This window comes from Calidris pugnax, unplaced genomic scaffold (assembly GCF_001431845.1).
Source record: "Calidris pugnax isolate Ruff unplaced genomic scaffold, ASM143184v1 scaffold81, whole genome shotgun sequence".
Lineage (NCBI taxonomy): Eukaryota > Metazoa > Chordata > Aves > Charadriiformes > Scolopacidae > Calidris > Calidris pugnax.
In genome coordinates this window covers 11713815-11736681 of record NW_015090880.1, presented here as the reverse complement: position 1 = coordinate 11736681, position 22867 = coordinate 11713815, and the positions used below count along the sequence as shown (strand labels likewise).

The 22867-nt window shown below is 42.2% G+C and overlaps 1 protein-coding gene across 12 annotated transcripts in view; it reads left to right on the top strand.

Annotated features, from left to right (window-relative positions):
- SLC6A6 (solute carrier family 6 (neurotransmitter transporter), member 6) overlaps nt 1–22867 on the top strand; it is a 119300-nt gene that overhangs the window by 86799 nt on the left and 9634 nt on the right. For all 12 annotated transcript variants that reach the window (XM_014946685.1, XM_014946684.1, XM_014946678.1 and 9 more), the window contains 8 exons: nt 1336–1570; nt 7404–7536; nt 10891–11025; nt 12873–12976; nt 13090–13214; nt 17944–18056; nt 20737–20874; nt 21908–22010. In XM_014946685.1, coding sequence (XP_014802171.1) covers nt 1336–1570; nt 7404–7536; nt 10891–11025; nt 12873–12976; nt 13090–13214; nt 17944–18056; nt 20737–20874; nt 21908–22010 — 1086 coding nt within the window. The remainder of the gene's footprint in view (nt 1–1335; nt 1571–7403; nt 7537–10890; nt 11026–12872; nt 12977–13089; nt 13215–17943; nt 18057–20736; nt 20875–21907; nt 22011–22867) is intronic.

Sequence of the window (22867 nt, the reverse complement as noted above, 5' to 3'; positions counted from 1 at the left end):
CTTTTTTTTTTTTTTTTTTTATTTTGAGGAGGACGAAGGAATGTTCCTTGCTTAAATAGCACTTTCCCAGGCATCTGTGAAGAGAAACTGTAGCTCTAATAATGTGACTAGCTGTGTGTCCTGAATGAAATGCAGCTGTACAGAATAAATAGCACTCGCATTGGTTGTTTTCACCTGGCATAAAAATAATCTCTGGTGGTAAAAACTCCTATTGCAATAAGGTTTGAAACTGTAAAGTATGAGGCAGGTATCTCAGGTAGCCATCAGAGTGATGTTAGGGGGAAACTCACAGGCTTTTTGTGCTCTTGTAAGAGACTGCTCTAAGTTTTTAAAGGAAATTTCTTTTTTTCCATTGTTATTCCTAAATGGCAAACATTGCAAGCTTTTTGGAGATTAACATTCTGTATACCAGAAGATTTTCAGAAAATCGTACTTTTCGAGTCCTTTCATTTTGTGTTTCAAAAAATACTGACTGCTTCTGACTTAAGATGTGGTATGAATCTGGCAGTGGGGCTAAACTGCAGAGCTAGGAGAGAGATACCACACTCAGGAACAGTTGTGGTGTTTAATTAAAGCCTGCACAGGAACAGCGTTCTGCCAGTTCCCGAAGTTGTGTAGGACTCACCCGTATCTGCCCATGACCCTGCTTATAAAAACAAACAGGGAACATTTTTTTATCATCAAATATTGATAGCAGAGTTAAACATTGATCTAATTAACCATAACAGCTACAAATACAATGTTTTCTTTGCACAAGTGAAACTGGGGCAGAACCAGCCGCTTTCACATTTGATTGTTTTGGAATTTTCCTTTTTAACTTATTCAAGAACTGTTTCTTTTTTTTTCTTTTGCACATAGGCTGAGCCGAGCCAGTCGATAAGTATGAGTGGTGCAGGGGCTGCCCAGCCGAGCTGCCTGCAAGGAAGCTGGCTTAGGGGACAGTGTGGTGAGAATGATGTTCCCCAAGTAGGTACCTAAAGTGTGAGATGGTGTAGCTCTCAGATAAGCAAAGGATGATACCTTCATTTCCTTTTAGTAAAACTTGAAATAGCCAGCTTAGTGTTAAATTGGGTAGACGTCCTGCAGACCTCCCCACTGATGTCAGTAAACCACAGCTAGAAACTCAGCCCTGAGTGCCCGTGATAGTCAGAGATGGTGTCTGGTCTGTGCTTATCTGTGATTGAGTTGAGTTGAGCTCCCAATACCAGAGTGGTAGAACAGGATACAAGTCCACAACACAGCAGGACTAGCACCAGCTCCATGAGAGCACAAGGCACCCTAGCAAGAAGCGGCTGTCACGTCTGCATGTATTTCTTTTCTCTCCCCTCTCGCCAGGAATTGGTTATGCTTCCATAGTGATTGTGTCCCTTCTGAATGTGTACTACATCGTGATCCTGGCCTGGGGACTCTACTACCTGTTCCAGTCGTTCCAGAGCGTCCTGCCGTGGGCACACTGCCACCAGAAGTGGAACACGCCGACCTGCGTGGAAGACACTCTCAGGAAGAACAAAACACTCTGGATATCACTGAATGCCACTAACTTCACTTCTCCTGTCACAGAGTTTTGGGAGTAAGTATCCCCTCTTTGTGGTGCTGTCAGGGTGCTTCGGTGGCATGCCAGAGGTGGAAGCCTCGTGGCGAATGTTAAATAATAAAGAAAATAGTGTTTGCCACTGAGCTAGAGCTCATCCTGAGATGGACTGGCGGTGGAGGAAGGTGTTAGATGCATAACTGTATTCATCCTAGAGCGTACAGGGAGCCCTAAAAGCCCAGTGCAACTTCTGTTTTGGAAGAAAACTTGTTTCCTTCTTGGTTGGGATTTTCTAAATGCAGCATGAGAACAGAAACATGTCACTTCAGATTCCCTGATAGCATGGATTCACAATGGAAACAATGACAAATCACCCCTGTTGTAGTTGCCTTTCCCACTTCCCCAGCTGTTAGCGTTTGCAGTACGCTTTGTGAAGCTACAACACATCTCTTATCAGTCTGACAGCGAAGCAAGGCATTGACCTCAGCAATAAAACTGACAGAGGTGGGGAACATTGTCCCATACTGTAGGTTTCTCAGGTCATATTTGTTACATCATTTTTCTCTGTGGTCTCTGCGGAGACTCTGTTTTGCCAGATGCCTGGATTTCATCAAGGCTAAGCTGCTTATTCTCATTTCTCTCATTTTTCAAGTTTTACATTATATTGCATAACCTGATTTCTGAACGGGCATGACCTCAAATGTGTTTATATAGGCGTCAAAACATAGCAGCAGAGGAAGACACCTGTAGGGAAACTTAAATCCAAAGGATCTACAAATAGCTTAGGAAGAATTTTTTTTCTTGCCTTGCTCAGATGATCACGTAAGAGTAGAATTATTTTGTGACCCAGCTTGGCTTTTTCAGCCTGTTTAAAGTCCAGTTTTGTCCCTGATCAACTTGTACCTACTTCTCTATTTTTAAAAAGAAGCGTCAGCCCAGCAGGAATGATGTTCATACCGAAGATACTTGGCATACGTTAGGTTTTGAAAAAAATGTTCTTATGAACTGTGCTGAAATTTGTAACACAAGAACTAAAATCCAAAGGGCAAATTGGATCTTGGATGAGCAGTTTGTCAAGAGGTACTGGTGTGAGGGATGGTGCAGGCTATAAGGGCAGTTGTTTTCACCATGCCACAAGCCTTGTGTTTCCATGCTGAGCAACAGATGCTTTCCCAGGTGATTTTGTACCTTCTAAATATGGAGGGAGTTGGAAAAGATTTGTTAAATGGTACTTTTGAATATTTTAGGGAAACTTAGAGGCAGGTTGCAGTTGAAGAGGAAGCAACTGTCACTGCTTTGGACTCTCCCACAATGACTTTGGAACTGAGGGCCTTGAATCCAAATGAATGCTGGGCTGGTAGGATGTTCAAAGGTCTCTTCAAGGCCTCCCTTGTCCACAGTGCTGCCCCTGAAATAGAGTTACTCTCCCAGGACTTCAAAAGCACTGTGCTCATCTTCAATTTTGTGCAGTAATTTTGCTCACAGGTCCTCTTGTACTTGGGAGCAGCCATAGGCTTAGCAGCCTCCTGATGTGGCCGTGGGGTTGTCCTGCTGCTCCAGAAGCTCCCACTCCTGTAATTGCACAGATTTATATGGCAGGTTGTCTTAACTGGAGCCCCAGGTGGCATGTCCACTTCAGGAGACTGACGATACTGTAGCAGAAAGAAATAGGGCTGGGAGTTGGAAAACAGGTTGTAAAAGGAAAAGTGAAGGATCCAGAACCTCAGGGGACACCAGAGCTTTCTGTGAGTAACGACACAGCAGGTACATGGTGAAGGGCCTTATGGCAGGTCAGTCTGTCCATGGACTGGAGGAACAATGTCCCCATGGGAGCACGTTAGGGGTGAAGCTTTTAGTTTTTTCTCTAAAAGAAAACAAGTTTCTGTCCTCAAGACTCCTCTGCAAGCTGAGCCAAACCCTCATGTAGACAAAGGAGTAGTAAGAGATGTAGTCAGGCTGGAGTTGCCTGAGGCCGGAGGGCAAATCCTTAATCCTCACAGTGCTTTCCCCTTCCCTCCAGCTTGCCCTCACTGTAGCACAGCCAGAGCAAAGGTTGCTCAGCTGTTAGCACTCGCAGAGGCTACTTTCCTTGCATTTTGCAGCCACTTTAACTTCTGTCCTCAAATAACAGTTTTAAACGTCGTGAACTGAACTCTTCCCTGGAGTCACACTAGGGAGGAGTTTGGCTCTGTGGTCCTACTAAAACAGACATACTGTCCATTGCTCACTGTTTCATCATGAGCGAACTGCCCTTAACAGACCAAGCTGCCTTCGGGACTCATGGCACTTACAGAAGTATTAAAAATAGCTGTTCTCTCTGCATAAACAACTATTGGTGTCTTAAAGTAAGGACAGAGATCACTCAGCACAGCACTGTTGTAATTAAAGTAGCTTAGCTTTTACTTGGTGCAAGCATTTAGGATCTCCAGTTTTTCCCCAGCCATGCTACTATTCTTTATAGTTCTGAAATTGAAATAATTTCAAGAACTTTCAGGTACTTTGTCATCATAGACAACACCAGCTGCCGGGCAGCCAGCTACCCACATTGAAAGGACAGGTCAATAAATAGTCTTTAACTGAAGATATCCATCTGCTTTGTGGTACAATTAATTCTGATTTAATTCAAGGGCTTGTGAGTGTTTGGTTTCTGAAACCCAATGCCATTTTTATTGTGGGACATTCATGTAGTGTCCTCATCAGTGTTGCTTTGTAAAAGTAACGCTGCCCAGATATAATTGACCACATTGATGTATTAACCTCTTTGCATTGAATAACGTGTGTCCTTCTCAGCCTGGCTGGACATATAGTACAGCCTGACATTTCAGTTCATTTGAATTAATGTTCTGTGCAAATCACATGCTTGCTTGAGCAGCAATAAAAGGGGGTTAAGCAAATCTGGCTTTGTATCAGGAGACTTACCTCTTGGTATCACATGCTTCAGGTCTTATTTCTGAAGATTTTATTTTGAAGTCCAAAAACTTAAAGGCTTACACACGTATTAATACATAAGGGATAAGTGCTACAGGGTAATTATGGTTGAACAAAACCTCTGATTGTCTGGTGCTGGCCAAGTGTTTATAAATATTTGGTAATCAGCAGACTTTATTTGTCCAAATCCCAAGAAAGTCCATCACATGCTAATGGCATGTAATCCCAAAGGGAGCAACACAAAAACTAAACAAAATCTAGGGCAGCTGTCTCCGCCTTTGGGGGCAAACTTGAGAGTTTTAAATTTGTTTCATATTCTCTTCGTAATGGTCTTCTGGTACAACTGCTTCAGTGTTAGTTATTCTTGTCCATCCAACATGAAAGCGTGCTTCGCCTTTCCTGGTACGAAAGGTCCTGTCTGCATTCAGTTGATTAACAAGCTGGAATATCCTTCAAGGGTTGCATAACTCTTCTCATTTTATTTTTGTTTGTGTTCTAAAGCCAGTTGCAGCTCCTATTACATTTCTATATTACACATCACTAGAACATACTAGTGTATGAACAAGGTTCAAGAACTCATGTTTACGACAGACTCAGCCCCAGCCTGTTGTCCCATTGATTATATATGAGTGGCAGTTAGTGACAGCATCAAGACTATAAATTAGCATTAGTAGCACCTTCATGCATAAATGGCGTGAAGTTGAGTGGGCTTGGCTGAATCTAAGCAGGAGTGGGTTGTGTAACAAGATTGAAGAGCTATCAGCATAGCCCGGCTCCTGCTCCTTCCTGAACTTGAATTTTCAGGATATCACAAATCCACGTTAAGTGCTTCAGCTGCAAAAATATGTTGGGTTAGATTGCATGAAGCAATTTTAATGCTGAGGCTCTCCTAGTAGTTCTGAATGGATTCCTTGAGGTAGTCAGTCTTCATCCAGGACAGAGAAAGCCAGCACATCACTTATGGCACTTGCTGCCTCACCATAGAAGAGTAACATATCTGCCTCTCAGTAACCCACTGGGTTCCCTCCAAAAAAGCTTGAAAGGGTTGCTGGGGCAAATTTGAGGTGAGATGACCATTTGCTTTTAGTTCCCTAATAAAAAGCAAAGAAGACTTAGCCGAATGCATTTAATAGAGCTCGCTATTCTAAAATGCATTTGCAGTTAATTATTCATGGCTTCCTGAGAGCTAGCTCTATAGGCTACCTTTTTAATATGAACTGCCCCATAGATTGGAAAATTGCCATTTATTTTTAAAAAAGCTGTAGAAAGTTGCAGGTGAAGTTTGTCATCTTATAAGTATTTTTTTTCTTTTGTATACGCACAGCAGGTTTTTCTTGGTTTCTTTAGGCTCAGGTGAACCAGGACTGCAACTTTATGCCAAATATTCATTACCAAGGGGGTTCTTGTAACTGTTGAATAGCTCTGCTTATTAGGGCAGGCTTGCCCGGCCTGGTGCCATTAGTCCTTTTCCATAACAATATACACACGTTCAGAGAGAATAAAGCATTTGGTGTGAGAACACATTCACACAGGTAATCTGAGTGAATTTGGCAAAGAGAGACACAAAAACAGATGGGTGAGGGTTTGAGTCCTATTAAACTGGTCAAGCCAGGGTTTTTTTTCCAAAAACGAATTGCAGATTTTCCATCAGTGACTTCATTCGCTATTATTTTCATGGTAAAAGAAAAAAAAAAAAAAAAAAAGTTTAATTAATTCAGGGGAAAAACAAACCACAGTGGTTTGTCTTGTACTGGATCCACACGCAAAGCTGACCCCGCCATGCTTGTGGGCCTGACACTGGTACCACAGCCCAGACTGCTGTGGTCTTGGCTCTGCATGACTTAGGTGAAGGAAAGTCACTGATTTTTATAGCTGTCTGAAAATAAAATTTAATTAACAATTTGTTAGGTAGCTAGTTCGTTTCTCTGATCTCAGGGCAAGGCATTTCTTCTATGACTGAGGTCAAAATTCTCCTTGACTTAAGAAAACTTGCAGAAAGTCTTCAGGTTTTACTGGGTTCATTTGCAGAGGAGTTTTAGCCAAGTGAACAGTAAGAAACAGTTTGTTCTTTCGTACACATTTGACAAATGACTTAAGTATCAGGTATGACAAGGTCTGTCCAATGTGTGAGGTCAGCGTATGCTGCATGGAAGTAAAAAAAAAAAAAAAGGTTTTAAACCAGTGTTTAACAATGACCCATGGCAATTACCAAAAGAGAGAAACCTTAATGAATTTTTCCCCTCAGGAACAGAGTATTTTGATACTCGGGTGTTGCTCCCTTAAGACATAGCTTAGTAATTTCTTTTTATTTGACTGAAGTGACAGAATAAAGTTTACCAACTACCTGGCATTAGCTAAAGGTGACTCTGGTGGGGTGGTGCTGAGGGCAGAGGGCAGTGCACCGACCCAGTGTTTGGGGCTGGGGGGCATAACAGATCATGGCTCCAGCCTCAGCCCTGCAAAGCCACACAGTGTGATGGTCCCCTGCATTTTCCCCTTTCCTCCTCACGGCAGTCTTGCTTATGAACTGAAAAGGAGGTGGAACATGCAGATGCAGGCCAGTTGCAAGTGTCCATGATGGACATCATGGGCAGTGCTGCCTCGTGGCTTCAAAGCCAGGGTTTGTGGCAGTGGCAGGGTGAGCTGGTCTTGCATCTTCAAGGGAGCAAATGGGAAAGCCACAGTGCTTTGAGCATACTTTCTTATCTCATACAGACATGGTCACAGACTGCTAAAAAGAGCTTAAAATGAAATGCTGTACAATATATTGCATGCTTTGCTCACAGAAGCCGTGCTGATTTAGCCAGCAGCGTTCCAAGGGCAGGGATCTGCCCATGTGTCTGCTGCCCTGCACACCATCCCGTGCTCTCAGACATCACAACCAGACACTGCATCAACTGAGCTCCTGCATCTCTCTCTTGTTTTTTTCCTTTCAAATATTCAGGCGGAATGTACTGAGCTTGTCATCGGGAATTGAAGATATTGGTATTATCAAGTGGGATCTAGCACTGTGTCTTCTCCTTGTCTGGGTGATATGTTTCTTCTGCATTTGGAAAGGAGTCAAATCCACTGGGAAAGTAAGTACTCTTTTACCCTTTTTATAATGATTGCAGTTAACAAATTTTAGGAATACTAAGTAATGCTGTTCTTAAAGATACTATTTCCTTGAAAAATACATATTTTTGTACTGAATAAATGAGGGACTTGGATTCAGCTGACTTTGAAAAGTCATTGCCAGCGCCCAAAATGTGTATGAATCAAGTAGCCATTACTGGAATGGCATCAAGAAGCAGATCCAAGCATGGTTCGAGTACCACTTTGCCTCTCTGAAGATGAGTGTCCCAGTGATGCATGTCATGAGCATGGAAGGTCTTAGACTTGCAGTGTGTGGTGCTCTGTGCTCCCTGTCCATGCTCTCAGACCGGCCAAGTTCACTCTCAGTGCAGCGGGTAGATGTTAACATAGCTGTGGTAGGGATGTTTTAAGTCAGTGGAAACTGCTGGATGCATAGCATTTTTGAAATGCCACTCACTTACAGAAGAGCTCTGTGCAGACGTAGGAGACTAAACTTAGGTGCTCGTTTAGAAACACTCTCCTTAACAGAGATCCTAGACAGTTTGTGTTTTCAGTCGCACCATGTGCTCTTCAGAATCATGTTTTTCTCTAAAGGATAACAGTTAAATCATTCCTGAACCTCATCCTACTCTAGTGCAAGAAACAAATTACAACAAATCTCAGCCAATCACTTAACATGAAGCATGATGTTGTTGCCCTTTGCATACAGTAGTGTTTTTAATGACAAAAGGCTTTTGAAGCCATTGCATATTGTGTGGGGCTCAGCTTTCAAACCTGTTGGTTGAGGCAGCGTTTCAGACAAATCTCACAGAGGAAGAGAGGTGTCGAGATACTATGTTCCCACACATTTCTTGTCAGCTTGGTGGAAGGGAGCGACCCCATTATTGTCCCACCTGAGAGAAGGGCCCCAATGAATGTACCTTTTATCAGCCTCCAGAGAAGTCAGGAGGAGTGAGCAATTGCAAGTGACTCAACTGCAGAAAAAGCATCATTTAGCAATTTTACCTTGTTAAATGCTGCAGAATCAACCGGGAGACAAAACTCCGTAGGAAATCAGACCTCATTAGTTCCACTGTTGACTAAACTCCTTGCTTTACTGTCGTTTCTGTCTTGCTTTCTGTGATGTTTATCATGGAGCCTCATTAAAATCATGCTGGTGCCTTACCCTGGATTCCTGCCAGCTTTGTCCCAAAGAACAGCTTCCACACCTTTAAAGCATACATTGACAAAAATGTTTGCTTCTCTGTTCCCTCTGATTGATGTGACCCGATAAGGTGATTGTGTAAGTTTTATAGTAAAGGTGAATGCAATAAATCTCCCCCAGTAGCCGAGTGGAAGGCCACTTTTCTGCAATACCTGTAGTGAGCCTGGTGTCTGCTCCGTAAAAGTTATGGTAGCGCTGAGAGATTTTTTCCAGGCTCCCTGTGGTACACTGTTTCAAGCCCCTGTGAAGGCAACAGGTTGAAAACAGCTCTGTTACAATCAGTTACCTAAAAATCTGTTTTTTCTGAAAATGCAGCAAAATATTCTCATTTCTAAAACAAGGCGGTTGGTAGGAATTTGCTGCCTCCTCTCCACAGCGTCTGAGCTCGTGCGGGTGTGGAGCCAAAGCCCAACAAAACCATTGGAAAGTCTCCGGTTGACTCCATTAACTTTGGGGTCAAACAAAAGTAAACTGTAAACTCTAATGGAGGACTTGAATTATTTGAGAAGTCTAGTTTACTTTAGTAGATGGTTGTTTATAGCACTTCCCTGCTTTCCGGCGTGTTAATGGCTCTTTGGAGAGCAGAAAAAAAAAAAAAAGGCATAATTTTTAAATCTCATAGTAGCGTATTGGACAAATAAACATGCAATCATGAGGAAAAATAATAGTTGTGCTTATGCTTTGGATAATATACTTGATCTTAAAAATTCCTCCAGCATTATGAGAGAGTCTTTACCTGCAGTGCAAAGGCCACTTTCTGAGTGTCGTTTACGCAGTTCCTGCAAATATGTCAAGCCATATATTTTTTTGTAAGAAAACTTTGATTTTTTCATAGGTCTGTCTTACACTAAAAAACATTAGAAAGTCTCCCTTTTGGTTTGGGTGAAACTGGGCTAATGTGCAATATGTAGTATTTGTCAGTGGAAAATTTACAGAAAATTCATGGAGAGCATTAGGGATGTGTGTGAAAAGACTTCCTTTCACTTTCTGCAATCAGTCTGGCTCTGTGAATTATTATGGCAATGCAGGCTTTGAGTTCTCCTCGTTATTCTCAGAGGACACACTTAAGAAGAAAAATGGTGCATCCCGTGAGGTCTACTGTAGTTAAACAAATTCTGGAAAACAAAAATACATTTTAACTCATGACAGCAAACTCTAATTACCTATGGGGATTATCTGACTCCATGAAAAACGCCCTTTCTTGGACAGTAGTGATTCTTGACTGTAACACAGCAGTTATATAAAAAATGAGAGAAAGCACTGATGAGCAAAGAAAACAAGATGTTAGAGGTCAAAAAGTGTGTGTCTAAAGATAGAACTATCCAAATGCAAGCTCAATTAACCCTCGCACTGGAGATTAAAGCAAAGGGTTCTTTCATCAAATGAATGAGAAGATAACAAGAAGAGAAGAAGTAGGCTGTTATTCAAAAAGAGTGGGAATAGAGGTTAAAGATAATGAAGACATATTCTCAAACTGGATGAATAGAGCCTTAGTTTCCAATAATGATGTTGCTGAATAGGCAGCAAGGGCAAGAATGAAGTTATGGGACTGGAAATTACCACTGTTGAGTCTGATGCCAACCTGAAGGGCTTCATGCGTTCAAGGCGATGGGAAGGGAGACACAGGAGCACGGACCAAATTATCTTTATCACTGAAAGAAGTGCCTCGTAAAATTGCCTGTAGGAGCAGTAGTGAGGCAGCACAGCAAAATTCAAGATAGCAGCAGAGCTTGCAAAACAGTTTGCAGTTTTTAAGTTCAAATAAAGAATGAGGTAATGCTTCAGGCACCCTCAGTGAGGAAATCTCTTCAGCTTCCCTGGCAGAGGTGCACTTGCCACGTGAAGAGGAAAAACAGGGCAAAGGGAGAATTTCTAACCCAAGTCATGAGCTGTATAAAGTCCTGTATTCTCTGCCTGAGTGACGTTACCACCCCGGGGGGCTCTGGAGGGATTAATGAACATGCGTTGCCTCAGGCCTAAAGCAATAAGATGGTAAAGATCATTAAACTAAAAGTAGACACAGAAACTCAGGTTGGGTCCTTTTTAGGTATGAAGGGGTTTAGAATTCCCATCGTTGGGTGTCTCCTGATTCTGGAGGGGCCATTTACTGTCACACACTAAACATACTTCTTTTTTTTGTTGTTGTTGCCAGGTAGTGTATATCACTGCCACATTCCCGTTCATCATGCTCCTTGTTCTACTCATCCGTGGTGTGACCCTTCCTGGAGCTGCAGAAGGCATCAAGTTTTATCTTTATCCTGATATCTCACGGTTAGCTGACCCACAGGTACAGAACCAGGAGTGGGGAATGGGACGATTTCCTACACAAAGGGGGATGGTGGAGGGTGATGGTGGTGATGTAATGGCAATAGGGTTCTTTTCCATGGTCTTTAGAGGTCCGAATATAGCATGAACATTAATGCTGGGTTATATTTTCCAGAGATCTGCTTGAGAAGGTCACTGTTATATGTGTTAATGCATCTTTCCATGTGTATGTATGTGTGTGTATGCGTGTGTATTTTTTTTTGTGTCAAAGGACTCTGAGGCTGTAGACTCTGTCCCGTTATACAATCTCAGCTTTCTTGTTGGTAAGGTAAGGGAGATGCATTTTTTTAATGAGGATAGTCTTTAGTTTCAAAGGAGAGACACGTGAGCTTCACAGATGGAACAACAAGCGACAACTGTGAGTACCAGTGTCACTTAGCTCCCACTGCTCAGTAGGAGGAGATTGGGAAAGAAGTGAATGATATAATAGAATGAAATAATTGAAGAGTGAAAAGCCATATAAAGGTGGAGAAAAATGCTTTCTGAGGCACAGGAACTACTGTTTGCTTAGCCCTGGCTAGTGGGAGCTGGGCTTACCTTTTCTGTATAGGCTGTGATTAGACAGAAATGCAAAAAAAATGCAATGCCCCCCCCCAAAAGAAAAAAGAAAACAAGGGATCTTTGAAAATAACGAAGTGATGGTCACAGTGAGAGGGAATAATGTCTTTGCTATTTGTTTCCTATGCACAGGTAGTTTAAATAAAACTCCAACAGTAGCTACGTAACGGAGGTAGGAAAAGTAATAATTGAAAGAAACATTGCAGAAATTTGGTTCATTCTCTAGTCTTGCCCTCTTTATACAAGACACCCTCTTTATAGGAGACATTATATTTTATGAATGAATCGTCTTTTATGGGACTCTATCATTTTTATGATCTACTATTAGCCCTAAGCTCAGAGCATCAGCCGATAATGTAGAAGAGATTCATGCGAGCTGGCAGGCCCCCTCCCATGGTCTAGCAAATGCATCATCTCCAAGGAGACACCAGTCAGCAAGGTGCTGGGAAGCAACGGAGGGAGGGAGGAGGTAATGGTCTACAGTCTAAATTCTCACTTACTCAGACTCCTTGGTGGTTAGCAGACTTGCATTAGCAGAAAGCAAACAGATGGGTTTCAGTGGATGCATTTTGATAGGTTACTGCGTATTTACTAACCAAGAAGCTGATAGTGTACTGTTATTTCAGTCTGTGTATTTTTTTAAATGTAATCAGGAGAAAGAATCATGAGACCAAGATCAGATACGTATCTTATAAAATGCATTGTATTTTTCATGTTTCCCCCCCCACCCCTATGGCTTTTTATCTTGCATTTGAACAGTTATAAAAACAACCAGAAAGCTAGAAAAATAAACAAACCAAATACACAAACCTGTTTCTCAAGCTTTTCACATCCTCAGTTTAGTGACTTTGTCAGCTGATTCTAACTGAAATGAGTTACGACAGAAATGAGCAATGTTATAAATACTTCTGCATTTCCTATTGCACTGAAACACGTTTATTGTTGCGCCAACAGGAAGGATCAGCTGAATGACTAAGAAACTAGAAATACTGAACATCTCTGGGGAGGGGATACAGGAACTGTTGTAGAGATGATGTTCTTGTGGGCTCTGACGCTAACAATTTTCTTTTCTCTATAAAAGCCAAAGTTGCAAATGTGATGTTCTCTTTCCCTCTCTCCCCGATCCTTTAGCTATCACCCTCAATGGATGCAATTGTTTTGTTGATTTTGCATATTTTGAACTGTGTGTTTGCGTTGAGTGTTGCAGTGCAATGATGCGGGTAATAACAGTCTTTCTGTCTTTCCCTTTAGGTCTGGATAGATGCAGGGACACAAATCTTCTTCTCATATGCAATCTGCTTAGGAGCAATGACTTCCCTGGGGAGCTACAACAAGTACAAATACAACTGCTATAGGCAAGTTTCCATCCAAGGGGGTTTAGTGTTTTAGCTAAATGATGTAAATAAAGTAGGGACAATGGGTTAATTTTTTTTTAATTAACTTGCTCCATGACATATGTGTGACTTAGGGACTGTTTGCTGCTGGGATGCCTGAACAGTGGTACCAGTTTTGTGTCTGGCTTCGCAATTTTTTCCGTCCTGGGCTTCATGGCACAAGAGCAAGGGGTGAACATTGCTGATGTGGCAGAGTCAGGTACGATGGTATTGGTGGCAGTGGTGGTGGGCACTGCCGCCTAGCGTGTGAGCAAAGTTCTACAGACTCAATCAGCTAACATTAAGCGATAAAAACAGAACAAGATTTCCCATAATCTCAAAAAAAATAAGCGTATTGTTGATTTGGGCTTTCATCTAGATCAGCGAGGGTTAGCTGGGGTTGCATTGTTTACTCTGTCTTGATTAACAGGGCAGCGAACACATTTCCTAGAGCGTGCTAATCCATTTGAGTTGAGATTAGAGTTAAGATAACCACACCATTGTCTAGGGTCCAGAATGTCATTGATTCAAGAATTTATTCCATCTTTCTTTTCAGATTACCTTTATTTTCATTCAAATGTAAATAGCCAGTATTTATGTAATTTTCATAGTTTAGTTTGGCTTGCTCGTAGCGCTGCAGTGGGAATGTTACCTTGGCCTTTTGGAGGGGTATAGGTGCATATATTCCTGGGTCTCACTGAAAGGGAAGAGAAGTTGGAAAACTCCATCTCCTGGGTTCTGTGGACCATTTATCCACAGGAGCTCTAGTTGTTACAGTCCTGCATTTGTCCCCTGTAGCTTCAGGGGGAAATTGACAGAGCTGTGAGAAGTCCATTTTGAAACTGGATGTACACTTAGGTTCCTCCCTTACTCCAGAAGTGTTCTTCCCATTAACGTTCAGCTACGCACTTGCAGCTTAAGAAGGATAAATCCTCATAGCATATCAATGTATCTCAGGCAAAACAGATACAACATTCTTCCTCTGTGTGTGTCTTGTCTATGAGGGCAGGTGTAACCCTGTGTTTTCACACAGAAGAGACAGATTAGATAGGAATTGCCGTTCAAAAATAATGAGTCAGGTCTTGACAGCCATGATGCTAAAAGCTAATCAGATTCAAGTAGTAACAATGGCACCTGAGTGCACTTTTGGCATTTCTTTCTGATTTTTTTGGCCAAGTTTAATTCATCTGCATAGTATTTGAAAGCTTTCCTCTGCAAACATGCCATTAAAAAGAAAAAGTCAATATATCTTCTAATCACATGGCTCTGGGAGTTAAGTCTTTAAGAAAAATATCTCACTTCACAAGGGCTAATGAAAAACTAATGACATTGGTGGCACCGCTGGATTCGTGGGTGGCTGCAATTGGCATACCTCTCGCAAGTGCAATTAGTTAACAGTCTTGGCCATAATGCTTATTTTGATCAGAGATGGATTGCTTTGTTTGAAAACAGGAAGCAAGGGACTAATCCTATTGAATGAATCATAAATAGCCCCATTTTTTTTATTATGTAGGTGGATCAATTCCAAGAGTAGCATTTTTAAGTATTTTCACATTAAGTTTTTATCTGGTCAATATTTATTCTAATTTTTGTTATTAAATCTTTGATAAATAGGCAGTTATATTGCTGTCGCTTCACATCTTTAGAATTAAATAACTTTATAGTAACACTGGGTTGTTAGAGTGATGTTTAAACACAAATTAACTTACAGACTTAGTGTTTACATAGCAGTTTTTCATCAACAGCTCAAAAAGCATTTTTTTAAGGAAGGACTTTATAGCTTATTATAGGGACAATGAGGGCATTGATTAGCTTCTGAACTTGGCTTTCGGTTTCTTGCATATTTTGTTGTTGATTCCCTCAGGTTTTCTACCTTATTTAATTCGGCCCCAATGGCCAGAGATTGCAACCATCTCACTGTTCAGTCGGTTGCCCATCATCACTGGCTGGTCTTCAGCTAAATCCTAAGGGACATTTTTACATGACAGCAGACATTACCAAAATTGTCCAAACCACCTTCCATGATTTTCCTCACTGCCCTTCTCAGCAGAGATCAAGTGCAAAGCCACTGGAGACCACTTGGTCCCCCAGGGACGAGCATCCCAGGGCCTGCCCAGGGCTGTGGGGGAGGCTCTCACTGCCGCTGCTGCCTCGCTGCTGACTTCTCAGCACAGAGGCATTCAGCAGGCACTACAGCCTCTTTTTTTGGCCTTGCCTTTTTTGGTTTCTTATGACGCAAGGTCAGAACCGCTCCCCTGGGTCAGGAAAAAGGTGAGCGAGACACTACCGCTTGGCCCTAGCACCAGGAGAGGACATTGTCCACGGGGCCAAGACCTGCTGCTCCCCACGTCTCTGCCCAGCGAGTTAAATCTCTCCTGCCCTATGCATGACACCATTTGTTTCCTTGTTTGCCCTCCTGCAAGCCAGGGGAACATCAACAAATTTGCTGACAGCGGAATCTCACGGCCACATTTTTCACCTGTGCCAAATTCAGCCTTGGGGCAATGTTCCTGGGACACCCTTGTCAGCGAGAGGTGGCTCCTGCTTAAAGCACTGGTCTCTGCTGTTGGCCTTCACTGGCTTAGACTTAGACAACAGTTACGTTAGAGCCTTTTGACTTCCCAGTGAAAGGAGACTTCTAATGAATAGCACTTGATTTTTTTTCAGAAATACTTTTAAAGGGAGAGAGAGGAAAGCGGTGGAGGCTCAACAAAGCCATAGTGAGGCCTGTCTAATCTGCGCTGCGTTTCTGGCTGGAAGTACATTACCGCTCGTGCAATTTGTAGCAGTGTTAAAACAGTACAAGATCTGCCTTTTTTTTTTTTTTCTTTTTAAATTCAATTCCAAACAAGTGCAGATTAAGCAGGCCTGACTATAGTGCCTTGGTCTCTCTAATGCCTGCCTGGTCTCTGCCTCTGCAGTGCTCTGCTCCCGGGGCCGGTCTCCAGCCGTGCCGCAGCACTTTGCCGGCAAACGGCCAGCAAGTGGGCTGGGATTGTGGCAGTCCTAATTAGCTCTTAATAGCAGCCACAAGTGCTTCACTTTTGCAAAACACCCTTCAGAGCAGTAGAGTTTCAAATTAAATACCATTTTAGATTATTTATATTCAGTCGAGGGGATGCCAAGAACATTTTCTTTCATGTGGACTTTTCTCTTTATATTTCAACACTTAGTTTCAAAGGAAAATCAAAGCTAGCACAGGGCTTAGGGCACTTGGTATTAGACAGTGCCACAGTGCAAGGACAGTTTCACTGGCCAAAGCATACAGAATTGCAGCAAGTTTTGAGCAGAGCAGTTTTACATCTGTCTCATCAATTGCACAGATTAGCTGCAAATGCCATGTGGTAGCAGTTTTCCCTCAGGGAGGATCTACTGTATCCACTGAAGTAGGGGGAAAAAAAGCAAAGGCCCCTCAAATTTTGAAACATTCACCAATTTTTTTGGTATCTTCTGTCGTATAAAATCTTAGTTGTGTTTCACTTAAATAAAATTAGTTGCTCAGTTGTTGGCTAATTTGTATTTATTTCTGTTCAAGTATTTTCAGTGACTTAAAGTTTTCTTTAGTTTGAAAAAAAGTCTTCTTTTTTTTACCTCTCTCTCTTCCTTCTTTTTCCATCTTTCTTGTTGGAAAGGAAAAGTGGGAGGTAGGAAGAGCAGTGTTAGAGATTTTTCTGTATAGATCAGAGATAAGATTTCTGTCCCTGCACTGCAGCAGTTTTAAAAATATTCTTTTTCCTGTTGAAAATGAGTTGAGTCCACTTCAAAATCCTGGAAAATGCCAGTTTTTAAGGCTCCTTAAAACAAACAAGCAGACGAGCCAGGCAGTCCTGGTTTTAATCTGAATTTAAATCTGCCCTCTAAACTTTTTGTCAGCTTCACCAAATTTCTACAGCCACTTTGAGAGCCTGCCATAAATGCTGGATTGCCAGTGTTCCTGTCTCCCGCTTGGAGAGGGCTCTTTCTCTCTCCACAAAAGCTCTCATAAGCCATAGCTAAGAGCACCTGGCTCCAGGTGAGAGCACCCTTGGAGATCAGCATGCGAGAGCACTGTGACTGTGCTCGCTGTGTGGGTACGAGTGAGATGCCATCTGGTCCATGGCACAGACAGGTCCCAGCTAGTGATGAGCCCTCGCAGGTTCCCAGAGCAGAGAAGCCGGGCGCTTAGTCCCAGCCCCGCTGGTGCTCCCAGACTGTTGCACTTGGGGCTGATGTTGGTCATAGCGTCACCGTGGCAGGTCTGCCTAGGCTGGCCCAATAGGGGCAGATGATGTGACAGCATGGGGAAGCCATTTTACACACCAGCATTTTCTAACAGCAGGAGGCACTTTTTTTTAGGGACCACAGCTGATACAGCTAGGAGTAGCCTGATATGTCAGTGCAGCAGTGAGGGTTTGCAGAAGTGAAGGAGCAGACTCCTAGAGTGCAAACCCTGCTCTAGAAAAGCCATGCTGGGTTTGGAGGTCGCATAGAGAGGGAGGCAGTGGTTGCATTAGCAAAGATCCTGGGGAATGTTTGGAACAGAGTCCCTTCCCTGCATGCAAAAGAGTTTCATCATCCTCATCTTCATCGTGACCATGTGGGCTAGCAGTGGGATTCTGCCATTCTCCTGGGTCACCCCTTTTCCCCCTGGCCCCAGTACTGTCCTGTGTCCGAGCAGGGCAGGTGTAGGACCACCTCCATTATTGGCATGTTTGAGACAGATGTTAAAACTGGTGATCTGTTAGCAATGGCCTCGGGGGTTTGCCTGTGGTTTCTGCTGTAGTCATGCGTGCTTCGATTTCAGATAAAAGAGCCAAACTGTTTCACTTCTGGTATTTCCAGCCGCGTTTGGATTTATCTGAACGGAACCAGGCATTCCTGCATTTGAGTGTGGCTACCTTTACTAAAGAGCTGGTACTTACTATTTTTCTTCCCTTCCCTTCCCCCTTTCCTATTTTCTCTTTCTCTAGGTCCAGGCCTGGCCTTCATTGCCTACCCAAAAGCTGTGTCCATGATGCCGCTGCCCACCTTTTGGGCAATCCTTTTTTTTATTATGCTTCTGTTGCTTGGACTGGATAGCCAGGTTAGTATGATGGGTAAGAGATATATGGCTTACTGTCTCAGGGCTGCTGAGAAAAGCTGTTTTTACAGGCATGGGTTGAGAAGAGAATACTTCTAATGCTGCTTAAGAGGAATTCATCTGGGTTGCTTTTTAGTGCAGGGGCTGCATTTGATGAATCAGTGACTGTCAATTCATAGTATAATGTTGCTCAATAAGTCATTATCATCAGGACTTAATGGAGTCCAAAAGACTGCACTACTCTGCACTACTCCCTAACCTAAATATCAGGCCAAGTCTGGCCACAAAATGCCACTGTTTTGTTCATGGTGCAGAGTTTTCCTACTTTAGAGAAGAGCTTAATCATTTGAAAACACAAAAGCCTACAGCAATCTGTTCCACAGAGTAGTTTGTGCCATTGTGATCACCTGCAGTGTGCATACATCATCATTAAAACACTTTGTAAGAATTACTAACTACTAGGAATACAGGCATTGATAGTCGCTAAGTGCCAAAAAAAGAAAAGAAAAGCCATCATGAAGCACAAAAAGCACAAAATGTTTTGTACAGTGTAGCCAGCGTGGCTTCGTGAACAGTCAGAGGACAAAGCCACAGCCTTTTTCGGTGTCCTTAGGCTCAGAGCTGCTGAGCAATGTGGGATCCTGCTGACTTTCACGTCACCAGCACATATTCAGTACCTCCAAACGGGCCAGAGAGCGTCTCAGGTTCCAGCTGTGCTAATTATATAGCACATGCTGCTATTAATTAGTGAGCATAAAAAATCAAAAAGTTCAGCCCAAGAAGTTAGGTTATTTTTCCCCGTGGTTGCTTATTGGAACGTTGGACTAAATTCTTCAAAAAAACCTGTAAATCATTTCTAGGTAGTCCACTTCCAAGGAAATATGGGTGACCAGGGATTATGCAGTAACTACACATTTAAAATTGCCAGTTTTCAGGGCAACGGGCAGCTTTCTGCACTCAAATGAAAAGTCACTAAGATTATAAAAACCCAGTTGGTAAGGATGAAATGTTCATTTAGGCTAAATGCTCTCTTGTATGAGGAGAGATCTGTAAATGGGTTTTTACCTAGTTGTTGTGTACTTAATCTCTTACATTTTTGATATTCCATTTACCCTGAATTGCTCTTTACGGCTTAATCTTTGAACTCTAGTGAGCAACTTTCAATCGTTCCAAAGTAAATGTAAAAGTGCTCAATGCTGTGGTTCAGCAACCCTGTGCTTATGCAAATTGTAAGCTGTCTAGTAATTTTAAAAAGCTCCTCACTGCGTAGAATGATTAAAACTAATTGGAGCGCTTAATTTCTCTCCTCCACCCCTCTGGTTTTTTGGAGTGCAGTCAAGCAGGTTTCTGGAATGCCGGAGCAGTTTAAGATCAAATCAGCCCAAAGGAAAGGGTTGCATTTAAAAATGAAAACCAGTTTTACATAAGTCAAACAGGAGGCAACAAAATCTGGTGGAGTGTTTGCGGGACAGGGCTGTATTTCCGAAATGGAGCTTCTGCTTATGGTCCAAGAGGGTAGAATTGTTACAAGGCGTTTCTGGGCACTGAAAGAGCAATATAGATACTGGGTAGGAAAAGGTGGCTTTTCTTGAGATGATGCTATTTCAAAGACTCCCTCTGATAAACCATTGGTTGTAAGATAATGTATCGATTAAAGTGAAGATCATTTCTATGGAGGCAGCTTTAGTTCTCCGTGGTATCCTCATGTCTTCAGTGCACTTGGTGCTTTTGTAACTTGCCAGGCTGGAAATGCAGTCAGCTGAATGATCCCTTCTTTGGGTTTGTGTGGGGGAAGTTCAGTAGTCACGTTTCTTCATGGGTGAAATGCATCTGGTTTTCAATTAACTTTAAACTTCTATTCAAATCCAGTTTGGGTTATTTGGTTAACTCAAGTTACACATCTTACATGTAGTTTTCCAATGGCAAATAAGTACAAATACAGTTACCATGAAGCTAGAAGAAGTAAGATTTTTAGCTCATCTCTTCAGATCTTCCTTTTTCATTACAAGTGCAAGTATTCCACCAAATCTTTGCCTGAGGACTGTATGAATAGCTGCATTGTTGCTGCAGAAGTACCCCAGAGCCTCAGTCAGAGGTACTTTGCTCACAGGTTCAGAAAATACAAGTTCAGTCAAGAAGTGCCACTGTTTCACTTCAAAGACTGCTTTCCCTTGGCTGGATTTTCACTAGTGAACCCAAGAGTAGAATTATATCCAATTGTGGAATTAGCCTAACTATTACCTGTGAGGTTTTCTGGCACATCAAAAAAAGGCTGGAAGGTACTCTCCTAGCTTAGGCTTTTTTGAGTGTTTTCTCTCTGCCTCTTTTCTAGCATATGTCTTGTGGAACAGCTGGAACAGCTACAACATAAAAGCCACATAAGTACCTTCCTGTCATCAAATTAAGTTCCTTTATCCTTGCGGCTTGCATTTACAGAGCCCCTTTGGTAGTTCGTAAGGCTGCTCGGAAATGAACAGCAGTTCTGAAAGCTTGTTCCAACCTGAAAACTTCAACCTTGGGGTTACAAAGGAACGGCTTCTGATTTATTTATTCAGAGCAGCGTTTTGCCACAGAGTACAGTTAGGGTCTTGCTGTGGAGCCTTTGTTCAAGTATGAGCCTGGATAAAACACATGGTAGATAATTTTCAAGTCACGTTTCTTTGTTGTTGTTTTTCCCCTTTAGTTTGTTGAAGTTGAAGGACAGATCACGTCATTAGTTGATCTGCACCCATCCTTCCTAAGGAAGGGTTACCGACGGGAAATCTTCATCGCTATAGTATGTTTCCTTAGCTATCTTCTGGGACTAACTATGGTGACTGAGGTAAGTAGCACTGGTGCTGGAAATGGGCTTCCTTTTTCACCAGTTTTTAGACCAATTTTAGCTATGAATGAAACTGCATGGAATTAGCCACTCAGAGGGATGTTGCTCTTTAGATCTACAGAGCATCTTTCATCCCAAGATCTGAAAGCATTTTGAAAGGGAGCTATATATTCCCCCCTTTTCAGTCAGAGGAACAGAGAAATGAAATCTCATTAAATTCAATCTGATCCCAGGTACTCATCAACATGAGTACGAATATTAACATCTGGCTCTAAATGATGAAACACATTGGGAGCCTTCAGCAGGGCAGATTAAGAATCCATCCAGTGCATGCAGGGAAACAGATTTTTATCTTAGTTGCATAGATTTGAATCAATTAAATACCCCTAGATTTATTCTAGTGTAAACAAGATGGGAATATGTTCCAGTGGCTGCACTGCTGTGATATTTATCTCCAAAATAAAATCCAAGCCAGATTTTAAAAACAACAGGAAGAACACGATTGTAGGAATTAAAGTAGCAGAGGTGAAAACCTCAGTTTTTCAAGTAAACGTGCAGATATGTACAGTTCAGTGTAGTGAGAGCAAAGAGTCTAACAATGTAGTATTCTCATTAAAAGTCTTTCTACTAAATCCATAAATGAAGACCCTCCAGATGAACTGACTTCCATGTGTTAATGTTAGGATGTGTTAATGTTAGGAGGCAACCAATTATTTATTTACGTCTTTTCTTTCTATAAATGCCCATCCTAAAATACTTCTAAGAAGGAAAGATTTAAGTGTCTCAGTAGATTATACTAAGTGGCTTAATTTTGTTTAATCGTCGTCTTGTTTGGAATGCTTCCTGTAGTAAACATGCATATTCCCTGGGGAAGGTAATGCCAAATATTTACCTTTGCTACTTGCTTGATATTTCTTCTTGTTAGACAGCAATCATTAAGGTATGTCGTTAGATTTTACTTGGGGCTGGGCCTGAAGTATTCTGTGGTTTTTTTTCCTGCTGGATCCTAATCCGTTGTGTCTCTCTTTTACAGGGTGGCATGTATGTTTTTCAACTCTTTGACTACTATGCAGCTAGTGGTGTATGCCTTTTGTGGGTTGCATTCTTTGAATGTATTGCTGTAGCCTGGGTTTATGGTAAGTGAGAATCCTTTGATCTGATACCTTTTGATGAGTCAGTGACAATTTTCCTAGCCAAACATTTAATCATCAGCCACTCCAGAATCTTCTTCCCAGCAACAGACACATGCCATTAATATAAATTTGCACTGACCTCTTGGAGACAAATTTGCATCTGGGATGAAGCCAGCCTCCAGTGTTTTTCCACACAAAAATGAGTATTTTTCCAGTACTAATTAATAAAGGCACAATTAAGCATTTACATGTGTTAAGTTTAGAGATGAGAGTTGAAAGTTTGGCCAGCCGTGAAAATTTCTGTTTGTCTCTCAGAGAGTTTCCTTTCAAAGCTGCAATGTCTGCAAGGGGCAAGCCAACCAAATAGGAAATACATGGAGAAAGCTGACAGAAAAGTGTATTCTGTCCCATTATTTTTAGGCAATGTTGAGTATCAAGGTCTGACAGTAGCCTCTGTAGCTGGCTGAGATGGTAGGTGAGGAATGATCAGAGCTGTTTGCTCCTTAGGACTGGCCTTTTCCCTGATTCTTCATATACTCCAACTCTTTCAGAAAGCAAAACAAAGCCTTCATTTTGCATCTGTCCAATTTCGGTAGAATCAGGGTGTACTTTTTGCTGTTGTGTCCTTTCCATGTGCTCCCCCTGGCAAGTACAATGATAGTGTGGGGAGAGGAGTGGATGCGTGATGGGGGGCAGGAGGGATTAGCGTTGCACTCCTGCATCCAAATAATGAGGGCTGTGTAGGATGAGACAATCCCCCAACTTCTGAGCTTCTCAAGGAGAAAATTGTCTTAAACTTCACAGCCATGGGAAGTGACACCCCTTTAAATATGCCTTGGGGGAGGGTGGGGAGGAAAGCA